General features: G+C 54.1%; 1 protein-coding gene across 2 annotated transcripts in view; it reads right to left on the reverse strand.

Annotated features, from left to right (window-relative positions):
* Positions 1 to 731: 731 nt before the first annotated feature.
* CORO2A (coronin 2A) overlaps positions 732 to 22,241 on the reverse strand; it is a 46,974-nt gene continuing 25,464 nt past the window's right edge. For both annotated transcript variants that reach the window (XM_037035845.1, XM_037035844.1), the window contains 10 exons: positions 12,421 to 12,537; positions 10,646 to 10,795; positions 9,502 to 9,681; positions 8,751 to 8,867; positions 7,904 to 8,008; positions 7,029 to 7,125; positions 6,150 to 6,262; positions 5,710 to 5,800; positions 4,549 to 4,823; positions 732 to 3,572 (listed from right to left, as the gene is read on the reverse strand). In XM_037035845.1, the coding sequence (XP_036891740.1) occupies positions 3,441 to 3,572; positions 4,549 to 4,823; positions 5,710 to 5,800; positions 6,150 to 6,262; positions 7,029 to 7,125; positions 7,904 to 8,008; positions 8,751 to 8,867; positions 9,502 to 9,681; positions 10,646 to 10,795; positions 12,421 to 12,537 (1,377 nt within the window). In that variant the 3' untranslated portion in view covers positions 732 to 3,440. The remainder of the gene's footprint in view (positions 3,573 to 4,548; positions 4,824 to 5,709; positions 5,801 to 6,149; positions 6,263 to 7,028; positions 7,126 to 7,903; positions 8,009 to 8,750; positions 8,868 to 9,501; positions 9,682 to 10,645; positions 10,796 to 12,420; positions 12,538 to 22,241) is intronic.

The raw sequence follows: 22,241 nt of genomic DNA on the forward strand, positions 1-22,241 counted from the left end.
GGGGGGGGTGGTCTCAGCTCCCACCTCCAAGGCCCTTGGCTTTTTTTTTTTAAAGATTTTATTTATTTATCTTTAGAGGGGAAGGAGAGAGGGAGAGAAACATCAATGTATGGTTGCCTTTCCTGCGTCCCCTGCTGGGAGTTGGCCTGCAGGGAACCGGCCTGCAACCCAGGCATGTGCCCTGACTGGGAATCGAACCGCAATCCTCTGGTTTGCAGGCCTGGGCTCAATCCACTGAGCTACACCAGGCAGGGCCAGGCTCTTGGCTTTTAATACCTTTAATCCCTGCCAGGCTATGCTCTAATCTTGGTCTGTTACTAGGCCAAGAACAGGTAGTTTTCTCTGCTTACTAGAACATACTTTCCCCAAATGCCCAATTGTCCTGCCATTGCCCTGCTTACTCCTATTTATCCCTCATGTTTCTGCATAAATGTCACCTCCTCCAAGAAGCCTTCCTTGCTTCTCCTTCCAAAGCAGCCTACATTTCCCCTGTCCTGGCCCTCTCCTTCCCCCAGACCATGACTTGAAACTTCAGAGGACAGAGACAAATTCTGCCTTACCTGTTTCTCAGTCTGGAAAAGTAGGCACTTGTTATTTGTGGAACAAATTAAGAAAAGGAAAGTTCCATGTATTAAAATGTGTAGGCAGATGATGTTTATTAATTTTTTAGATTCTTCCCATAGCACGATTCCACGTATATTTATTTTCACTTTGCTTGCTTGATTGACTTATTTTTTACAAAGGTACAAGGAACTTCAGAAACAACATTAAAACAGTTTCAGGCACGGTTTTATATGAAAAGCATAGATCACGGCTGACTTCCTGCTTCCCCCTATGATACAGTCTCGAAGTTTTGTTCCAAGAAGAACAATTACTAGAGCCCTGAGGTGGATACACCCTGAAGCTCATCTCCCAGAGCTGTCTTCATTCTCGGCAAGTTCCTGAGCCAACAGCCAGGGGTTCCAGTGAGGAGACGAGCGTGGGCTCCACTCGCTGCCCTGAGCGTAAAGGCCTGGCCTTGCAAACCCTGGGCAAGTTCCACTTCATCAGGTGAGAACATAAACAACAAAGTAATCTTTAAAAATGGCTTAAAAAAATATCTGATAAAAATTACCTATCCCTCTCCCTGGCTGTGAAATAATTTAAATAATTTACTCTAAATATAAAAAAAAGAAGGAAAGAAAAGGTTTGTTCATGGATGCCTTCGTGTTGTTGCTGAGCTCGAGGTCTGGGTCCCTTTGGGGTGGGGAGAGTTTGAGGAGGCACCCAGAGAGCTCTGGAGACTGGGCCCCGTCTCTCCCACTGTGTAGCCAGTGCCTTTGGGCATGGAAGTTTCTTTGTTCTCAGAGGCTGGTCTTCCCTCCTGAACACAGGACAATCATGCCTGACGGACCTGTGTTAGAGCAGGATGTGCCAGAGAGTGGAGGTGGGAGGGCTTTGTAAACTGAAGTGCTGGCCACAAATGAGGCTTCTGGTGGAATTCTGCTTCCCTGATACCACCTGGGATCGGGTCTTTGGCAAGCTCGGTGGGCCTCAGCGACTGAGTACACAGAGGACAAGACAAGCAACTGGGGTGTCTGGCATGTGCAGGCAGACAGGCAGATGCAGCAAAAGCTGGGGGCAGGGGCAATCATGGAGCACAGAGTGCCCATAGTGCTGGAATGGAACGGTGGCCAGGGCAGGGGAGCAGGGAGCTTGGGTCTTGGGCAGAGAGCTGGCGGAGGGCTCAGAACACTGCTTCCTGATTTTAGCCTCTGGCCAGGACTTAAAGGACCAGGTTGGAGCCCCAGCTCCTGGCTGGTCCTTATCTTTACTGTGGGTAGCCCAGTGTCTCCACCCTCACTGTATTGCAGAATCACCTGGGAGCTTATGAAAACACACAGAAGGCCAGGCCCTACTGGGCTGATTCAGCTGCAGCTGGTCCGGGCTGGGCCTGGCCATCTGTATTTCCTGAATGCTCCCAAGGGCACTCTGAGCTACAGCCTGAGTTGAAACCTACCGGGCTGATGGCCTCCTGCAGTCCCCATCCGAGCCCCAGGACTGCCCTGGGCCACAGGCAGAACCCCTCGTCCACACTTCCTTGGGTAAGCAGGTGTATTCAACTCCCAACATTCCCTGTCTCCAGCCAGGCCACTGTATTGACCCCAGACAAAGAGAAAAACCCCAGAGAAGGGCTCAGAGCACAGACTCACAAAGGAGGGACACAGAAAAAGCTCAGGCTGGATGGGACCTGTGGCCTTGCTTCCTTGCCTAGTATAGTCATCCTTCCCCGGAAGCCCTTTTGGTGGGGCGGCCAGTGGGTTCTGCTGGCAAACTGCCAGCCCCGGCGCTCCCTACCCCCAGGGGCCTCTTCTGTTACCTTGGATTGACATCTGCCTGTGTCATCCTGTCAGAGCAGGCTCTGTGGCTGGAGGGCTTTGGTGGGTGTCAGTGGTCATGGATCAGTGACCCGATGTCTGTGTCCCACATAAGGGAGTGTCCCTCCCACTAATTCTGGCTGAAAAGGGGATGGTGTCACCCTTCTGCCTGTATTATAGAATTGGGCTGAACCTTGCCTTCTCTCCCTGAAGTGAAACTCCCTCTGTCCCTTTCTGGTGTCTGGTGAGTCCCCAAGACACACCCAGATCATTGCCCCGCAGGTAGTTTTCCTTAGGTCAAGGCCAACATTTCACATGTTGGGTTGGCAGATTCCAGGGCTCCCTTTGTTCAGATGGAGAAACTGAGGCCAGAGAGGGAACAACTTGAAGTCACGCACTTCAAGTCCTGGGCACAGCCGAGGCCAGAACTGGCAGATTGCTGCTGTGTGGCTGAGAACTGGATCGGACCAGAAATGTTGGTAAGGCACGCCCAGGGGACCAGGAGCTCAGCCTGGCCCTACCACGGACTCTCTGGGCCTCTGTTCCACGCCCCCGAAAAGCGAGGAAGTTGGGCCAATCACAGGTTTTCAAACTTCTAAATTTTTTTTGAGTGGCAGAATGATGTATTTCATCAAAGCCAGTACATAAATCAGAAAGAAGGGGAGCTATATGGTTGGGATGGGGGGTACAGCCCTCCTGCTTAGCTGCCCCCCATTCTATAGACTGCAGTTTAAACACCACAGGTGGGTTCACCTCCCAGGTCCTTTCAGCTCTGCCTTTCTATCTGTATAACGTTCTTTCCCGTGGGAAGTTATAGCTCATCATGGACCCTCACAAACAGAATTAAACAGAAGGCAAGTTATCTAAAAAGAGTCAGTTCAGACACTGTTTTGAGAAGGCAAATAGAAAAACGGCACCATGTCCCACTGGAATCTTTCGGCGATCGAGTTTCATTTTCTGGTAAAAAATATAGAAATAGTGGTTGTTCTCCGGGGGGGGGGAGGGGGCGTGGGGCTTGGTTCCGGACCTCCCCACGGAGCCGAGTGGTGGGTCCCTGAGGGCGAGGAGGGCAGGCGCCTGCGCTCAGAACCACTCTGAGCCCGTCCGCAAGTTTTTGATCTCCAGCTCCAGCTGTTTGGCCTGCACCTCGCGCTGGGTCAGCAGTTCTCGGAGTCTGCGAATCTCCTCCTGTTGCCGGTAGAACATCTGCAGCAGCTGGGGGAGCATGGAACGGGGAAAGGTCATGCAGGTGGCCCGGGGTGCCAGGGGGCGGGACACCCTCAGAAAGGCTAAAACTCTGTCCCTTTTGGGCTCAGAAATGTGGAGATGCTTAATGTGGCTGAAGCCTAAGTGGGCAGCCTTGGCGTAGATGTTTTATAAAAACTTGATTCACCTAATAGATGACATTCAAAAAGACTCAATATTTCAGAAATATTTTTTTTTGCCTCCTTAGACTTCCCTATGGGATGGAGGAAAGGGTATTTGGCCCTGATGTCTGAAGACTGGAGTTTTCACCACTACTGAACTGTGTGACTTCAGGCAAGTTACTTACTCTCTCTGAGCTTGAATTTCCTCCTCTGGGAAGTGGGGGTGAGAAGACTCACTTCAGTGTTATCACAACTGCAGCTGCCATACACAGTGGTACTGGCTGTTGGGTGCTCGCTCTGAGTACGGTTAGTCCACAGGGTGCTCACAAAGACCCTGAGAGGGTCCCAGTGTTAGCACCGCCCCCCTTTATTGCTATGGACACTGAAGCTAAGAGAGACTTGGTCCGTGGGACCGATGTCCTACAGCTAGTGCTCAGGAGAGCCTGGATTAGAATCCCTCTGTGACATGCCAGCCCTTTGGTTTTTAGCCCCAACCTGTTGAATCCCAGGGCCACCGAGAGGTTCACCCGGGTGGTGTATCAGAGCACCTGCAATGGCGCTGGGCACACAGCATGTCAGAGCTGGAAGGGACTTGAATACCCACCAAGTCCTAGTCTCTTGACTTTACAGAGGGTTCTCCACCGTCTGCATGTAAACCCACCATCCTGGCACGCAGACAGCACTCACTGCCAGCTTGTTGAGTGAATTAACAACTCCAATGAAGTGGCTCGGCCAGGCCACGCAGCTGGCGATTTCTCTCACCCCTCATTGCTCTACCCACTTCCCCACTGCCCAGTGCAGGTGCATCCCACCCTCATCCACACCTCGTTCTCTGTCTTTGGCGGGGGGCACTCAAAGATGTCAAAGCCATTTGTGAGCCAGGTCTTCTTCTCCTCCAGCCTGTGCTCTGCCGCCCACCTTGGTGACTTCTCCTCCAGCAGAGAGAAGGGCCTCTGGCCATCTTCTGCAACCAGCTGTTCCGTCTGGCCCAAGAGGTGGGGTGAGGCAGGGGCCGTGGGGTTGGAGGGAGCACTCTCTGGGGGCAGAGGCTGAGGGCTCAGCAGCTCGGAGCCCGGCCTGAGGGACACCAGGACTGGCCCTGGGAGGGAAGCAAAGGGCTGTGTGAGGACTGAGAGCCTGTAAGCACCTGGGCACAGGGGGTGCTGACGCCAGCAGGTCTGCAGTGACACACGGACCCACTGAAAGGTATGGGAGATGTGGCCATGTGCAGACAGGCACAGACCCATGGACCGGGGCAACCCAAGTGCAGATCAGAGTCCCACGCATGTGGCCATCTGAGGAAGCCTGGTTTATAGGAGCAGTTGGGCCATGGCTAGAGCTGCCCCAGACCCCAGGAGCTTCTCCAGTGAAGCCTTGGCCTTGCCCTATAGGGCCAGCCCCTCCCGCACTGCGCTCGGCCAGCTGCCAGGAAGCAGGGGAGGCAGGCATTGTGGAGAAGGATAGGGAACCTGAGGCCCAGAGAGGAGCAAGACTGCCTAGGGGTTATACAAAGGAGGGGCTTTGGGGGTAGATGGGTGGAGATCCCAGCCACAGAGGCTGCAGCTGTGGGGGGTGGGAGCACCCACACCTTCCCCTGGGCTGGCCTTTCTGTTGACAGGGCAGGGAGGGTGAGTCAGGGCAGGCAGAGGGGGTCCTTTGAGTAACTGTGGAGGTGGGGGCAGGTGGGTGGGCAAGGGTGTCTGGCTACGATGATGCAGTCACTCTGCATAGCCCAGAGTTTAAACTAGTTTTCCATGGAGCAAAAATCCCTTGCTTTGGGGGAGCATTATGAGCCACATGGGAAAGCCCCTCTCTTCGTGGACCCCATGTGACCCTGCCAGCCACTGGGAACTGACCCTCAAGGACCAGTCCTCTGGAGTCTCAAGGGAATACAAATGCCGTCCAAACCCCTCTCAGCTACCCGGGCCATAGGACATTCCATTTCCCCCTGCATTCGCCCAAGGCCTCTTCTCTGCCCTCCTCACCTTTATTCACCCCACTGAGCCACTCCCTGGCCGTCAGAGAGGGCTGCGCCGCGGCCGTGGGCGGGTAGATGTCCTCCTGGTAGGATTCCGACTGCGGGAGAAGCCAGGACAGTGAGAACCGGACAGTGAGGATAGAGGAGGCCACCCACACCAGGGTCCTTAGCGAGCTGGGCATCCAGGCCCTCCCCAAGCTCTGTGAGTTGAGAAAACCAAAGCCCAGACAGCAACAGGTCATGCCCAAAGGCACACAGCAACTCAAGAGCAGAGGTGAGGCGAGAATCAGGACTCCAGCCCCCGGTGACAGTGACGCCTCACAGATGCAAGGCCTCCCCCATTGGGAAGTGCTCATCAGCTGCCCCAGCAAATGGCTCCCTGGCCCAGGGCTAGTCTCCTCCAGGAAGGGCTCCCCGCCCCTTTGTGGCCACCCCCCGCACTCTCACCCGCCGGGGCACAATCATGGATATGGGCTCGATGAGGCTTTTGGTGGTAATCAGCTTGTAGAAGCGGAAGATCTCACAGGTGGACACATCGAGACCTCTCTTTGGCATGACACCTGCAGGAAGATGGTCACAAGGGCCAAGCGGTTCCAGCTGGGCTGGGGCCAGAGGGACCCAGTGTGGGGGGCCAAGCCATGCCGCACACAGGGATGCCAACAGAGAGCACCCGCCACCCACTGTCCTTCCCCCGGACAAACAGCTCCTCAGCAGACGGCTCCGCCGGGCCAGACCCTGTGCTGGGGAGACGGGGTTGGAATCCTCAGACCCTGTCCCCACCCTGAAGGGTTCGAACGATTTTAGCCCGGCTGTTGTAGGAAGTGCACTCTGCCCCAGGCCCTCCATCACCATCCCCACAGCTTGTGAACCTGGTGCTCCGGATAGAGCTTGTTCAACTTTCTTCTGATTACATGGTATAGCTTTCTCCATCCCTTTACTTCCAATCTAGCGGTGTCTTTACATTTTAATGGGTATCAACCCATTTTAATGGGTTGCATCTGGTTTTATTTTTCAACCCCAATACACTGAAAAAGTAGGGGCTCTCTTAGGTCAGTCTCTCTCATATTCATGCTACTACTTAACTGCTTAACCTTGGCCTGGAACTCCTTCATTCTCTCCCCAGGCTGTACTCTGCCACCTCTTTCCAGTCCTCAAATGCCACCGCCTCCAGGAAGCCTCCCTGAGAGCCTCCTGTACACCTAACTAGAGCTCCCATTGAGGCAGACTGTCGACCCACCATCTCCCCTCCCGACTGTGGGCCCCCCAGAGCAGGACCTGAATCGGACTCTGCCCCAGATCCAAGTGGCTTCGGTGCCCTACACTCACCGATCCCCTTCTGTGGGGAACAGGAGCGGTATTCGGTCAGGTAGTTCAGGTGAGGTTTGCTGGCGCTCACCTCATAGTAGCGGATGTTCCCATCTCCCTGAGGAGGAGGAGCAAAAGGTTATGGTTTAGAGTCAGTCCCCATCAGCCCCCCACCAGGCCCCCACTGCCATGCAGCAGAAACCTGGTGTTCATAATAGGTAAACAGTTGGCAAAGCCACCTCACACAAGGGGACACCAGGGAGCTGTCACCACAGCAGCAGTACGGTCCTCACTTTAACACTCAGTGCCCCCAGCCATGAGCCAAGCCCACCGGGTGTCTCCAAGGCAGAACGTCTGAGGGCACGGCCCGGAACCCCACCCCGTCCCAGAGCTGTACTCAGTGGTCAGAGTGGCATGTTCTGAGCCCAGTGAAAGGGGTATTACCTACAGGGGCATTTCTGGTTGTCACTCTCATAATGACCGGGCAGGGTAGGAGTGGGGGGTGCTGTTGCTGGCATGGATGGGTAGAGGTCAAGGCTGCCAAATACAGATAATGGTCCTACCCAATGAACACCTGCTCCACCCCAAATTTAAAGGTGCCCCTGATGAGACACACCAGCTGGCCCCTCATCTGGACCCAGAGTTGGGGAGGTGCCAGCTCGGGGTGTCTACCCGAAGCTGTGGTCCAGGGGTGATTGGGAGCCAGAAAGATGAGAGAAAGGTGCTGGGCTCACCACAGGGGGAGAGTGTCCAGCAGCTCCTGGCTACCCCTGCCCCTGCCTTCCACCCCAGGGGCCCCGGGCGGCTGGCTGGCCACCAGTGGGGCCGAGCTTACGGCTGTTCTACCCCTGACCTCAGGATTCCACAAGGCCCGCTTCCTCCTGTGTGGGACTGACCTTCCCCACCACGTAGAGCATGTTGGTGTCTGCATCGTAGAAGGGAAACAGCACACCTGAGGAGCCATCCAGGTCCTCCTCCGTGAGCGGCACGGAGAGGTCGTCCTGCAAGGAGAGGGGGGCCAGGCAGCCTGCGGGTCACTCACGAGGGTAATCAGCAGGGCTCTCTGAGCTACACATTCCTGGCACGGAGCTCTGAACGTGTGTGCGCATGTGAGCGAGGGGGCGAGAGACTGAGTGTTGTGAGAGAGAGGGAAAGGGAGGGCGAGAGAGAGAGAGAGAAAGTGGCAGAACTTCCTTTTATTTTGCCAGCACATTGGCCTTAGCAAATCACTTCTCACACCACCCTCCACCACCTGTTCTGTTATTTACTCTAATAAATGAAGAAGGAAATCCAGAGGAAAGGAAGTGGTCTGTCCTGTCTTTGAAACTCTGGCCCAGGGCTCCATCGGATCAATACTGCTTGGCCTGGCCCTCACCCCAGCCCCACCCCCAGGTGGAACATACAGCTCCTCTTGCCCTCGTGCCTCACACTTCATTCCAACCTGCTGCAGCTGTTCCTTCTGCCCAGAAGGCCCTCTCCTCCCTTCCCCCCAGTCCTGGTCCCAGAGGTGGCCACATGTCCTCTCCTCTCCTCTGCCCTGACCAGTCTCCTTCTGTGAGTGACAAGATACACAAGGTCTGTGCTCATGCCTCAGGCTCTCAGCATCTTCCTGTTACTCATCAGTAAATTCAGTAAAGTCAGTCAATGAGTGGATGAATGAATGGATAATGAATGAAGAGTGAAGCCAGAACTCAGCTAAGGAGTGGTGGTGAGGTGTGCTGGGGGCACTGCACGGGGACCCACCTGGTCCCACAGGGCCATCTGCCGGTTATTCCATCGGGAGGTGCCCGTGGACAGCAGCTTCTTCATGTTCCCCAGAAACAGCACTTTGCTGGCCCGGTGCCCCTTGTAGCTGGCTTCCTAGAGAGACACATGGGGTCAGGAGTCCCTCCTTTGCTTATGCTTTGGCTCCACCCGGAACACCTTCCTGTCTACCCCAACTCTGCCTGGGGAATCCTTTCAGAGTTCTTCTGAGCTATAGCAAGAAGCAAACTTTTGCCCAGTTCCATGCTCTTGTTGAAAGATTACGGAGCATCCACTCTATGGCAAAGGCATGGGACTGGGCAGGCACTGCACCTGGGTTAGCTCATTTAACCCCCTGGGAGGAAGGACCAACAGCCCATTGTTGCAGATGAGGAAACAGAGGCTGGGACACCTGAAAGTGCTTGCCTAAGGCCACAGAATGGGTCCACAGTGGTGCCCTGAAGTCTCCCATCCCATGTCACACCCATGACAGAGCTGGGGCACACAGACAAGCTTTGGCATTAGACCAGGTTCAAATCCCAGCTTTCAATGTGGGCCAGTCACTTAGCCTCTCCTCCACCTCAGATCTCTCATCTGAACAACGGGGGTAACCTGTGTGAGGCTTGGCCAGAGCTCATGGTCCTGTGATGAATGGCATTACCGCCCTGTTCTGAGAGGCCTCCACCATCTTCATGCCACACCTTGCTCCTCGGACCCCTGACCCCAAGCCAGACTCCAGCCTAGCACCAACCTGGAGGACTGTCCCTGCTCGGGGGTCGAGAACTCGGATCTTGCGGTCTTTACAGGTGGTGGCCAGCAGGCTGCCGTTGGTGTTGAAGGACATAGAGAGGATCACATCTTGGTGACAGTCGATTGTCTTCACAGGGCTCATGATTACAGGCTCCTTTGTATCCAGGTTCCAGACCATCACCTGCACGGCAGAGAGCCGGCTCTGAGCCCAGTAGCTGCCCCTGCCCCGGCCCCCACAGTCGCATGCCGGCCAGGCTGCCATGAAACACAGTATCCCCGGGGGGCACATCACAGATGGCAGTCTGGCCAAGCGGCCTCAGGTGGGAGGATGGGTCTGCTGCCTGCTGACGCTGCCACGTGGTAGGAGGGGGGAGCAGAAAGTCAGGCTGGCTGGCAGTGGGAAAAAAAAACACCATCTGCCTTGGAGCAACGAAACATCCATGCTGGGAGGACCCCGGGGGACCAGCCAGCCCAGGGGTTCAAACAAATAGTTCCCACCTCACACAGACACACAGGGCCGCCTGTCTGGTTGCACCGACTGTGCACAGTACGGTTCCAGGGCGCCCCATTACCGTCACCCGTCATGTGGACAGCACCCCCCGGGGCTGTGTGCGCAGGGACCTGTGCGCCACGGCGGGCAGGAGCTCTGCAGACATGCCAGCGTGGACATTTGGTGGTGGCCCTGCCCGACACTGCCACTCCCATCATGGGCCCCTGTGGTGCCTCAGAGGGTAAAGTCCTACGGGGTTGTGAAGGAAGAGTGTGAAGGCCACAGCCGTGGTCACACCAACCCTGTCTGTATACACACTGAGAAACTGAGGCCCAGAGTTATCCCAATATGCCAAGGTTGTGGGTTTGATCCCGGGTCAGGGCACATACAAGAAACAACTGATGTTCCTCTTTCTCTCTCAAATCAATAAATCAAAAAAAAATTTTTTTAAAGCCACGTGACAACGAAGGCAGATTGGAGTGATGCAGCCCCACGAGCTAGAAGAATCTCAGAAGGATTCTTGCCTAGAGCCTTTGGGGAAAGCATGGCCCTCGGAACACCTTGCTTTAGGATTTCCAGTCCTCAGAACTGTGTGAGAACCGCTCAGTTTGGCTGTGCATCAGGGCATCGCCAGGACGCTCCTCCACAGACCCACCTTGTAGTCGTAGCCCGCGCTGAAGAGGACACCGGCGGCCGTGGGATGCCACTCCACCAGGCCCACTCTGCGGGAGTGGCCCACCAGCTCCTTCCTGCAGGCCGTGAGGTTCCTCGACAGCAGCTGCTTGGGGATGTTCCAGATCTTAATCTGTCAAAGGTTGCACAGCCCAGGGGAGCGTTAGCCAGGGTCACTGCAGCACCCCGGCCACCCTAAGAGCTGGGGGTGCCTGACAGAAGGGCCTGGGAGTTCTCTCTGTGTCCACTCCTCACTCAGTGGAGGGCCAGCGGGGGGCAGCTCGGAGGGACAGGGACTTTGCCAAGGTCCTCTGGCCTAAGCAGCAGGGGTTGGCGTTGATCAGAGATGGATCCCAATATGCCCTCTGGTAATCTCTGCCATCCTAATGACCTGGGGCGGTGGGTGGTGGGCCACAGGCCTGATGCCCAGGCTGAGTATCTGAGCAAATCTGCTTCCCAGCACAGAATATCCCCCAACATGCAGTGATGTCCCCTGCCCCTTGTCCCAAAGGCCCAGGGTGGAGCCTTGAACAGCAGGAGGAAGGGTTTGTGCCGAATCCTCGGGGCACTAGGGAGCCAACCGACCCAATCCCTGGAGCAGCACAGGCCAAGCCTCTCGGGCAGGGCCTCTATGTTCCTCAGCATCCCCCCCTATGGAAACCAACACAAGTCCTCTTGGAATTTTCTACCTGCTTGTCCTAATCAACTGGTGTGTCTCCTTCGATCGGGCAGTGAAGGTTCTGCAGTACATTCTGTTTCCCTTTTTAGCCTTGGCTGCCAGGCAGCTCTGAGCTAAACCTACGGCAACCCTGCCTCGCCAGTGTTTCTAGTATCATCTCCTCGCTTCCACCATCTGTGGCTGCTGCATTTTAGGGGACTGGCGTAGCTCAGAGGAAACAGACTGGGCTCTGAAATCAGACCTCAGTCGGAAGTCTGCCTCTGCCTCTGCCTCTACACACTGGGTGACCTCGGGCACCTCGCCGCACCTCTCAGACCCTCAGCTTCTACACCAGAAAAGGGTCCTGCCCGTTGAGGCTGCCAGGACGGGCAGACTGAGTGAAATGACGTGCTTATAACGAGAGTCAGGGGCACAGTGGGCTCACAGTACACAGCAACTAGGACTTTTATTCTAAGTTGAATTACCTCATCGTATCTCTGTCTTTTGTTTTAAGCCACACTCACCACATTTTAGAAGTGGCACAGAATACATTATAAATAAATAACACTAAACATTGTGGGAACAGGGATTAGGACCCTGGTGCAAAACAGAGGCTCAAACAGTTGGTGGGACTGAAGCTTTTGGGGTGGTTTCGGTGGCCACATTCCTACATGGCTCCCACTCCTGCCCTTTTAAAGTCTGCTCCCCTGCTGTCTGTGAGGTGAAGTGGCACAATGTTTTCTGTGTTCAGAAAACACACCTCTCATCGCATGTTATAGTTTCCCTGAAAGGTGGGCTTTCCTCCTGGCGGGATTCCCTGAAAGGTGGGATTTCCTCCATGAATCTCACTGGATCTTCACTAAGCAGTTGGGAATTATTATGCCCATTTTACAGGCGGGGAAACCGAGGCCCATGAAGAGGAGGGGTCACACCCCTCGTTCCGCAGAGGCCAGAATCTAACTGACCCTTCCCCCCAGAGCAACCTCACCTCAGGAAGGTCGAAGGAGTCAGGAGCACCAGAGCCGAGAACAGGCACGGCTCCAGCTCCCCCTGCCCCACTCCTTCCGGTCAGAGGGGCGGCCTCACGGGCGGACACTCACCGTGGCATCTTCAGAAGCAGACGCGATTTCAAAGTCATTGAAAGGGTTCCACTTGATGTCTAAGACGTTCCCTCTGTGCCCGCAGACCTTTGGGTAGTGGGGGTCCAACTTTCCCGTCTGCAAAACAATGCCCAGGAGGGTTGAGGAGGAGTGAGGCTAATTCCATGTCATCGTCTGACGGTCACAGGGCCAGCTGAGTGGACAGGGAAGCGGAAGGCACAGAGCCGGGTGTGAATCTAGGACTTGACGGTTCCCTGTGTGATCCTGGGAGAATCCCATCACTTCCCTGAGCCTTGGTGGTTTCCTCGGCACAGTGGAGGGCGTGGGAGGTCTCCCCCAGGGTTGGTGTGAGGACTCAGGGCATGAGGTGTGGAGAGGGTCTAGCACGGTGCCTGCCCCATAGTAGGTGTTCAATAAAAGAACCTTTCCTTTCATATGTGGCTGGCGGGGAGGCAAAAAGGGCGCAGCGCCTTTGGAAAGCGGTCTGGCAGATCCTCAAAGGTTAAACAGAGTTACCGTCTGGCCCTGTAACTTCACATTGAGTATATCACCGAGAGGAGTGAAAACACAGGTCTGCAAAGAACCTGTCCACCCATGTTCACAGCAGCGTTCTTCAGAATCACCCAGAGGCAGAAGCAACCCGAGTGCCCATCAGCAGAGGAATGGATGCATGAAGTGTAGCGCATTCGTACAGTGGGACAGTGTTCAGTCGGAAAGAGAATGAAGTTCTGATGTGCGCTACTGCGTGGACGAACCGGGAAAGCACTGTGCCGAGTGGGATGGGTCGGGCACCAAAAGCCACAAAACGTGGTGTGATTCCACTTTGATGACACACCAGATGTGGTTTCTCTGCTCCGGCACACTGACACAGGCCCTGGTAGCTGGTATTCAAAACCCTGACTGATAATATGAAAAATCCAGCACCGGTAAAGCCATAGGGATGGAAAGCAGATGGGTGGTTTGGGGGAGGGGCGATGAGGATGGCTGCTAATGGGGGTGGGGTGTCTTTTGAGGGAGAGGGATCACTTTGAAATTAGACAGTGGTGACGGCTGCACAGCCACGGAATGCACCAACACCCGCCGATGCCCACACTTCAAATGGCGAATGTTACAGTATGTGAATTATATCCCCCGGCACCTGCACAGAAGGACACACAGGTCCCACAGCCCATGCCGCGTAGCCCCAAAGCCGAAACTTCCAACCACAATGACAGACTGGGGTATTTCCTGGGTCATGGGGTAGCCATGTGGGGTGGGCACAGAAACCTGGAGGTGGCAGGGACCGACACACTCATTTTGCACACCACGCTGCATGATCCTGGCAGAATGTAGAGCAGACCAGCCCTCTGCCTGCCCATGCAGGCGTGGCTCACACCCCCCATCGCCCCCGTTCTGGGCCCCCCCACCACGAGGCTCCCCGAACCCCTCTCACATCTAAGTGCAAGAGGCAGCTGAGAGGAGAACTGGCCAACAGTCCCTCACCCAGAAAATTCTCAGGAGGAACGTAGGGTACAGGCGCTAGGCGAGTGGCTGGGTGAACACAAGACCCAGTATCTGACCTTGCAGAATCAGCAGCCTCAGGATTTGAAAAAAGGGACGTTCAGGAACAGAGTGACCTCCAGGAATACTCACCACCTGTCCTGTCACCTACCCAACTCTGCAGAGACCTCCACACTTTTGTGGGACATCCTGAGACTATGTCCAATTGAGACTGAGCAAAGGCACTGTGGTGGCCTCTGGCCTTGCCTAATAAGACTGCAGAAAGGGCAGCTGCTATGGGAAAGGACACAGACCTTCCCTATCAAGTCACATTGGGCAAATTGGGAGACAGGCAGCTGAGCCCCTGGTTTGTGGGGGCTTTACACATGCATCATAGTAGGTCTGCAAACACAGGCGGGGGCCCTGGGCTCCCCTTCAGAAATATGCTGCCCAACACTGCACTGGGCCCGCAAAAAGGGGAACTAGACACCTCGCCCTAGACGGCGTCCCTTTCTGGAGGGAAGACTTTATAAAGGAGGTTATTTGACAAACTGGAAAAATAACAGTAGATTAAAGTACCATTACAATGTGAAGTAGATAACATACTGTGGTTATATTCTTAGAGAATAGTCCCATTTTTAGGAAACATTCAAGTACTTAGGGGTAAAGGGCAAAGATGTACCATATTTTTTAGACTATAAGATGCGCCTCCCCAACCCCTGCCCCAATTTGGGAGGAATAATTGTGGCTAATGCTGCTGTTGAGTTGTTTACACTTACGTTGGTCAAATATTATGTTATTTATGGTATTCAATATTTTACCACATTTTTTGCTTCAAATTTTTTTTTTCTATTTTCCTCTAAAACCCAGGTAAGTCTTATGGTCCGAAAAAAACACAGTATTTAATTTACCCTAAATTTTTTCAGAAAAAGTATTATTCCCCCATATACACATTCAGAGAGAAAGTGAAAAGAAAGGATTTGAACATGTGCTGTGTAACAGTGATATGGAAGGAGGTGGGCAAACATTCCACTTCTTTCAGATAGTTCTGCCTTCTCCATGGCTGGAAAAACGGGTCCCTGAGCAGGGAAGAGAGTGCACCGTCCCCCGCCCCTCCCCCCCCCCCCCCCCCCCCCCCCCCCCCCCCCCCCCGGCCTGAGCTGGGCCCTGGTGGGGGTCTGCAGAAACCGTGGCCTGGCTGTGGACCCCTCGCCCAGGAGCCCTGCCTGCTGTCATCAGGTGAGCTTTCCAGAACTGAAATCTGACCATGTCAAAGTTTGCAAGCCTCTTTCCCCCATCTATAAAATGTGACTAATCATCTCTTTGCTGCAGGGCTGTCGTGGGATAAAATGAGACATCGTGTGCAGAAAGCCAGACAGAGGCGCCCGCAGGGCCCAAGGCTCAGACAAGAGTGGCTGGGATTCGATGTGTGCGCACGGCCAAAACCTGGACGAAAACGCTCGGAACGTTGTTAGTGGTTGTCTCTAGAGAGGGAGATGAACAGGTGGTTTTTATCATCTGTGTTTTTTTAACTTATTTTTTAACCTCACCTGAGGACATTTTTTTTCATTGGTTTCAGAGAGAGGGGACGGTAGAGAGGGACAGGGGGAGAGGGGGAGAGAGAAACACTGATTGGCTGCCTCTTGTACCCTCTGAAACCAGGAATTGAACCTGCAACCTAGGTGTGTGCCCTGACTGGGAACTGAACCCATGACCCTTTGGTCTATAGGACAGTGCTCCAACCAACTGAGCCACACCTTCCAGGGGCTATCATTATATCTTTAAAATCCCTCCCCAAACTTCCTGTAAAAACTGTAAATTTTGCAATAGAAAAGTACTTAAGACAAAACTCCAGACTTTCTGAAAGGGTAGGTCTTTTCTGGATTAGCCAAAAATTTGCTATAAAACTGCAGAACTTGAGGGGCTCTGAGAGACCAGGAACGGTAAACCCTGCACAACTCCTGCTCCAGCCAGGGGGGTGCACACCACCAGTGCACTAAGCCTCGCACTCTCTTCCTGACCTCAGGCTGGAGGAGGCATTGCCTGGGGTCATGTCTGCAGGGTCTGGCCCAGGGCTCTGCCACCAAATGGGAGTCTGTGGTGTCCTTCCTGTGCTGAGGGGGAGCCTCAGCCCTCCCTGAGTCAGCATCCTGTGCCTCCCTACCCCCACCTCCTGCACACAGCCTGTCTCTCCTCTTGGATCACTTCCTGGGTCAAAGGGCATGAGCAGTGCTGGATGGGCTGTGGCACATCCAGTCGCTCTCAGGGCCTTCATCTCTCTCTACCCTTGGGCCGAGGGCTGTGCCTCTGTTTCTGCACTGCAGGTGCTATGAAGGGCTGAGTGTGGGCCAGCTTGGCTGAAGGTAGGCAAATGGCCCAGGAGCCCCACACAGACCCCCAGCTCCCAGGTCGGCCATGGCTCCTCAGGGCAGCTCCTCAGGGTTGGGCTTGGGCCAGTGCTCCTGCCAGGCCTCTCAGGAGCAGAGGCCCAGCCCCAGGCAGCTTGGCCCTCCACTGAGGCCGGCAGGCCACTCTGATCCTAAGAGGTTTTGTGCTGAGGACCCACATTAACCAGCATTAGCCAGTCTGAAGGGCTATTGACTGAGTTGCTAAAAGCCCTGTCTGGGCAGGAATATTTATAATCAGTAGACCACTTCCGCCCTCTGTCCCTTAGGCCAAGAGTCAGCCAGGAGCAGGCCCCTGATTTACGGGGGACACAAGCTCTAAAGCAGAGGAGGCACATGTGCTTTCTGCACAGACCACAGAGAGCCCGGCCTGGGCGCCTGGGTATGGGAGCCTGATCATACAGTCCTGCATGATCTGCTCAGCTTGAGGGCCCCCACCTCCAGGTCTTCACTGGCTGCTCTGGGCAGACAGATCATGCAGGACTGTAGGACCCTGGAGGCCAGAGCCAGGTGGAGGGGGGAGGCCTCAGCTGCCTGGATGGCAGAACCCTCCCAGTCAGAGCCATGCCCTCAAGGGACCCTCCCAGCAGCCAGATCGGAAGTAGGCAGGCAGGGGAAATTTGCACAGTATGAGAAGAGGTTAGGTGGGCAGGCTACCCCGGGCTTCCTGAGTTTGAATCCCTGCTATAGCACCACTGTGTGACCCTGGGCAAGTGACCTCAGCTCTCTGGGCCTCAGTTTCCTCATTTACAAAACAGCGGCAATAGTAGGACCTCACAAGGTGGATGAGGGTTAAATGAGTTAAATCACATAAAGCGCTTAAGAAAGTAGCTGGCGCGTGCTAAGTTCTCGGTAAATTTGCCAGTACAAATTCATCGGAGCTAACCACAGTCGTCCAGGTTTGTCGGTGTTCAGAATGTCTCAGGGGCCCGGGAATGTACCAGTGTGAGGCTACACTCTTCTTCAGAGGGACTCCGATCACTTCCTGCCCAGCTGATGGGCATTTACTCCAGGGACACCTCACTGAGTAAATCGATGTCTGGACTGCATGCCAACTGATGAACTCAAGCACATTCTCCCTCTACAAGGAACACGTTTGCAAATGTAAAAGAACCATAACGTAGAGAGTCAGAGATGAGCATGAAGATGGTTTTCAGTAGAATCCCACACCGGGGGTTGGAAATAATGAACCACAGAAGTTATCTGGTAATGCCATTTGGTTACCTCCAGAGATGCAGTGCTCACTTCCTACCCAGGTGGTTTGTTCCACTTTCAGACCACTCTTACTATGAGAAAACACTTCTTACTTCCGGCCTGGTGTGGCCTCCCTGCAGCCCCTCCCACTTCCCTTACTTCTGCTTCTGGCCCTAGCTCCGTCCTCTGGGATCTCCTAGACACCTTTCCCATCTGCTCCCAGGCCAGTTCCTGGGATATTTGAAGGCAGAGGACCCATTCCTTAAGCAGATTCTTTTCCAGGCTCAACAGATCCACAGAACTGAAAGAGACTGAAACAAAACAAAACAAACAAAACAAAACAAAAAATGGACTAGCCCACTGCCTGCTCTTGCTTTCATTCCTCTCCATTCTCCACACCTCACAGCCAAGTCCACCTTTCTGCCCTTCAAGAGGTGGATCTGCTTGCTGCCAGCCAGGCCCCAGGGTCAGGAGCCCAGTCTGGCACGTCCCCAGTCCCCAGGCTCGGGCAGGCCTGTCCCCAGACCCTCCACCTGAGCCCTGTTCTCCCAAGAACAGCCCTCTGTTGCCGAGGCTGCAGGCGCCTCCCTCCCAAGGCTCACCCAGGTCACGGCCTGCAGAAGGAAGGGCCCAGAGTGCAGTCACTCCCTTTGGGTTACCTGACACCACCTGGGGCAGCCTAGCCCTTGGGAGAAAAACTTCCGGGACAGTATGGGGAGGCCCGGCACCTTCCACCACAGACACTCCAGGAAGTACTTGGCTAACTTGTCACTCCCTTCCTCCCTTTAAGATTTTGTTTATTTATTTTTAGAAAGAAGGGACGGGAGAGAGAAAGACAGGGAGAAAAACACCAATATGGCTGCCTCTCACTAGCCCCCAACCAGGGACCCCACTGCAACCCAGGCACGTGCCCTGACCAGGAATCGAACCGGTGGCCCTCTGGTTCGCAGGCTGGTGCTCAATCCACTGAGTCACACCAGCCAGGGAGCACACAGCCCTCTTTACTGACATTTCTCTTCCTGGATGGGACGTCATCCCTGGTCACCGACAAGGAGCCCCTGTCTGGGCCACATCCAGGTCCTCACCCTCACTGCTCAGGGTCCTAGGGGAATTCGTCTTCCCTGGGCATCAGCATCCTCATCTGCACAATGGGGCAATACTCCCTATGAAATGGGCTAATGAGGGCATCGGCGTCAACACCGTCCTGTCCCGTCCCATCTGTCCAGCGTAAGCGCTGGGGGATGGGACGAGCACCTGAGTCCTTTCCCTCTCTCAGCCTCTCATTCCTGCTCTGTCCCCCCGGAGGTGCTCCCCTCAGAGAACATCAACCAAACGCAATGCGTGGGCTGTTCTGGACCTGGATTCAAACACAGAGAGGAATTTAGGAGGCAATCAAGGACGTTCCACCTGAAGTGGGAACCAGGAGACACAGGAGTTCGTGCCAGCACTGTGACCCCGGCCTGTGGTCAAGTCAGGAAATGTGCTCTTTTTCTAGAACCGCACACTGAGGGTTGTAGGGGTAAGATGACAAAATGCCCAGAGTTTGCTTTCGGTACTTCAGGGGGGAAAACGGAGGAAGCAAGAGTGGCAGTTGTGACAACTGTCTGGGTAGGGGAAAGTTCATATATTGTTTTTAATCTACTTTTTGAGATACTTTTCAAAAAATCCTCACCCGAGGATATGTTTTTTACTCACTTTGTGTGTGTGTGTGGGGGGGGGTGGGGCGAGAGGGTTGGGGTGGGGAGAGAGAAAGAGAAACATCAATCGCTTCCCACAACCTTCCGGTGCACAGGACAAAGCTCCAGCCAGCTGAGCCACCAGGCCACGGCCTTAATCTACTTTTGTGTTTAAAATGTTTTCATAGTCATAAAAAGCAACTAGCAGGCAGTCTAGCTACTGGAGTGTAGTTTGCAAACCAGCAGCGTTGACACTGCCTGGAAGAAAAGGTGCCGGAATTACAAAAAAACCCCACAAGGTGCCCAGGGATATTTGAGTTTTAGGTAAACAACAAATGTTATTTTTAGTATAAATACATCCCATACGATATTTTGCTTATACTGAGAAATCCTTCGTGAAAAGAGCTTGGCAGCTTCTCATAAAAGTAAACGTGTTTTACGACCTATTGCTGTACTCAGGGCGTTTATCCCACAGAAATGGAGATGGAGACTTAACATTCACACAAAAACCCACGGGCAAGCGTTTATAGTAAGTAGCCTGATTCACAACAGCCCGGAACTGGGAAGAATCCTGACGGCCTCCCGCCGGTGAACAGCTCAACAACCACGGTGCGTTCACACTGTGCAGTACCACTCACAATAAAAAAGATGAAGCCACTGATACACGCAGCAACTTGGACGGGTCTTTTATGCTGAATGAAAACAGTCACGCCCAGAAGGTTACATACCATGTGGTTCCATTCACGCCACCTTCTTAAAACGGCGAAAGCATATGAAAACGGAGGGCTGAGTAGTTGTCAAGGGTGAGATGAGAGTGGGCATGAGGGACGTGGCAGGCTGTAAAAGGGTAATATATATATATATATATATATATATATATATATATATATATATATGTATCTCGCTCTCAGGGCCTTCATCTCTCTCTACCCTTGGGCCCAGGGCTGTGCCTCTGTTTCTGCACTGCAGGTGCTATGAAGGGCTGAGTGTGGGCCAGCTTGGCTGAAGGTAGGCAAATGGCCCAGGAGCCCCACACAGACCCCCAGCTCCCAGGTCGGCCATGGCTCCTCAGGGCAGCTCCTCAGGGCTGGGCTTGGGCCAGTGCTCCTGCCAGGCCTCTCAGGAGCAGAGGCCCAGCCCCAGGCAGCTTGGCCCTCCACTGAGGCCGGCAAAGTGTGTATATATACTTTTACAGCTGGAGAAGGGTGAGTGTTGTGTATCTATCTATCTATCTATCTATCTATATATGTGTGTGTGTGTGTATATGTATATATATATATATACACACACACTTTCTTTTATTGATTTTAGAGAGAGAGAGAGGAAGTGGGGGGCAGGGAGAAAGTGGGAGGCAGGGAGAGAGAGAGATCAATCAGTTGCTTCACATATGAGCCCCCGCTAACCCACAACCTATGTATGTGCCCTGACCAGGGGTTGAACCCGCAACCGTTTGGTGTATGGGACAAAGCCCCAACCACAGCAACATTCTGTGTCCGATTGTCCTGATGTCAATATCCTGGCTGTGCTATTGTGCTCTGGTCTGGCAAGATGTTACTACTGGGGGGGAACTGGGTGAAGGGGACACAGAAATCTGTCCTTTCTTACAATTGCATGTGAATCTACAGGGATCTCAAAACAAAACAAAATCGTTTAATTAAAAGGACAAACAAGCAACAAAAAGTTATTTGGTGTTCATCTGAGATTCAGACTCCAGGGGCCTCCTGTCTTTCCTCTGGCCACCCTGGAGCTTGCTGGAAGGCAGACCCCCGGCTCCTTAAGACCCACTGAATCAGAACCTGTGCTCTGACTAGCAGCTCCCAGCTCCTGCTGCGCCGGGACCCCGAGGAGCCTGTGACGGCAGCCACGAACACGTGCCCTCAAGCCGTTTATGATACTACTTCCAACAGCCCAACAGGAATTAGCGGTGCGTCACACCCAAGACCCGGCTGCACAGGACAACTGCACTTCAACCCTCCCGAGGGGCTTTCCCTTGGGACACAGAACAGAGGAGGCCCCTGCCCTGGCCTACAGAGCCTGCACAACCCTGGCCCTGCTCCGCTCTCTCACCGCCTCCCCGGCTGTTGCCCAGGTGACAACGCACCAGTGTTTCTCAGACCGCCACACCCACTCCCACCACAGGGCCTCTGCACTTGCTGTTCATTTCTCTGAGCACTCTACCTCTCCAGCTTCCAGTGGCTGCCCGCCCAAAGGTCACCTCCCCAGAAAGGCCTTCCCTGAGCCTATCCACGCTCGGTCTCCTCGCCCCACCCAGGTCACATCCCATCATGTCAAACCAATTTATCTTTTTCATATCAGCTATTTGTACCTATGTCTACTGAGCATTTCACGGGAGTTTGAAACTGTGACCGTTCTGCAAAGGTCTGGGTAATAAAAGTCAGGCAACCGCGTTAAGATGTAATTAATTAAAAGTGCACTTCATTTGGTGGACAGAATCTTTTAAAAGCACCCAGGACTTGGAAGAGTACGTAGCTGAACAGGCCACTTCTAGGGGGCCTGCCTGCCCTGGCCGTCAACACTCACCCTTCTCTGGCTGGAAAACTTTTGTGTCTCTAGCAGGCAGCTCACACGTCTCCTGGCCTTCACGGCCCTGCTCTCTTGCCCCAAGCCCTTCCAGAGGCACTTTTCCTTCCTCCCTCAAACACAGCGCTCGCCTGCTCCGGCCAGACAGCCCTCTGCGCTGTTCCCTGAACACTCCACAGGCAGCCCCGCCTCCACGCCTCTGCCCTTGGCCAATTGCGCGCTCCCTGTTCATTTGGACGAACCACGATTGGGTGTTCAACGAAAATGTATGAGCAGCAACTGTGTTCCCACGATGTGCTATATGGATAAACAAAGCACCTGCTATGCCAGGTGTTGCAGGTACTAGCAGAACACAAATGACTCTCATTCAAAGTACTCAGAGCACGGAGTCCTGAGTGGGGAAAACAGGCTATGGGCGTGTTCTAAGCAGGAGAGGGGTGTGGGAATTCGGGGGAGGGAGACAGAGTGGCTGTTCATGAACATGGTACACATTTCTATTTGCTTGGGTCATGAATACCGGACTCTC

This window comes from Sturnira hondurensis, unplaced genomic scaffold (genome assembly GCF_014824575.4).
Source record: "Sturnira hondurensis isolate 20B ecotype Veracruz unplaced genomic scaffold, ASM1482457v3 Scaffold0022566, whole genome shotgun sequence".
In the NCBI taxonomy this organism is placed as follows: Eukaryota; Metazoa; Chordata; class Mammalia; order Chiroptera; family Phyllostomidae; genus Sturnira; species Sturnira hondurensis.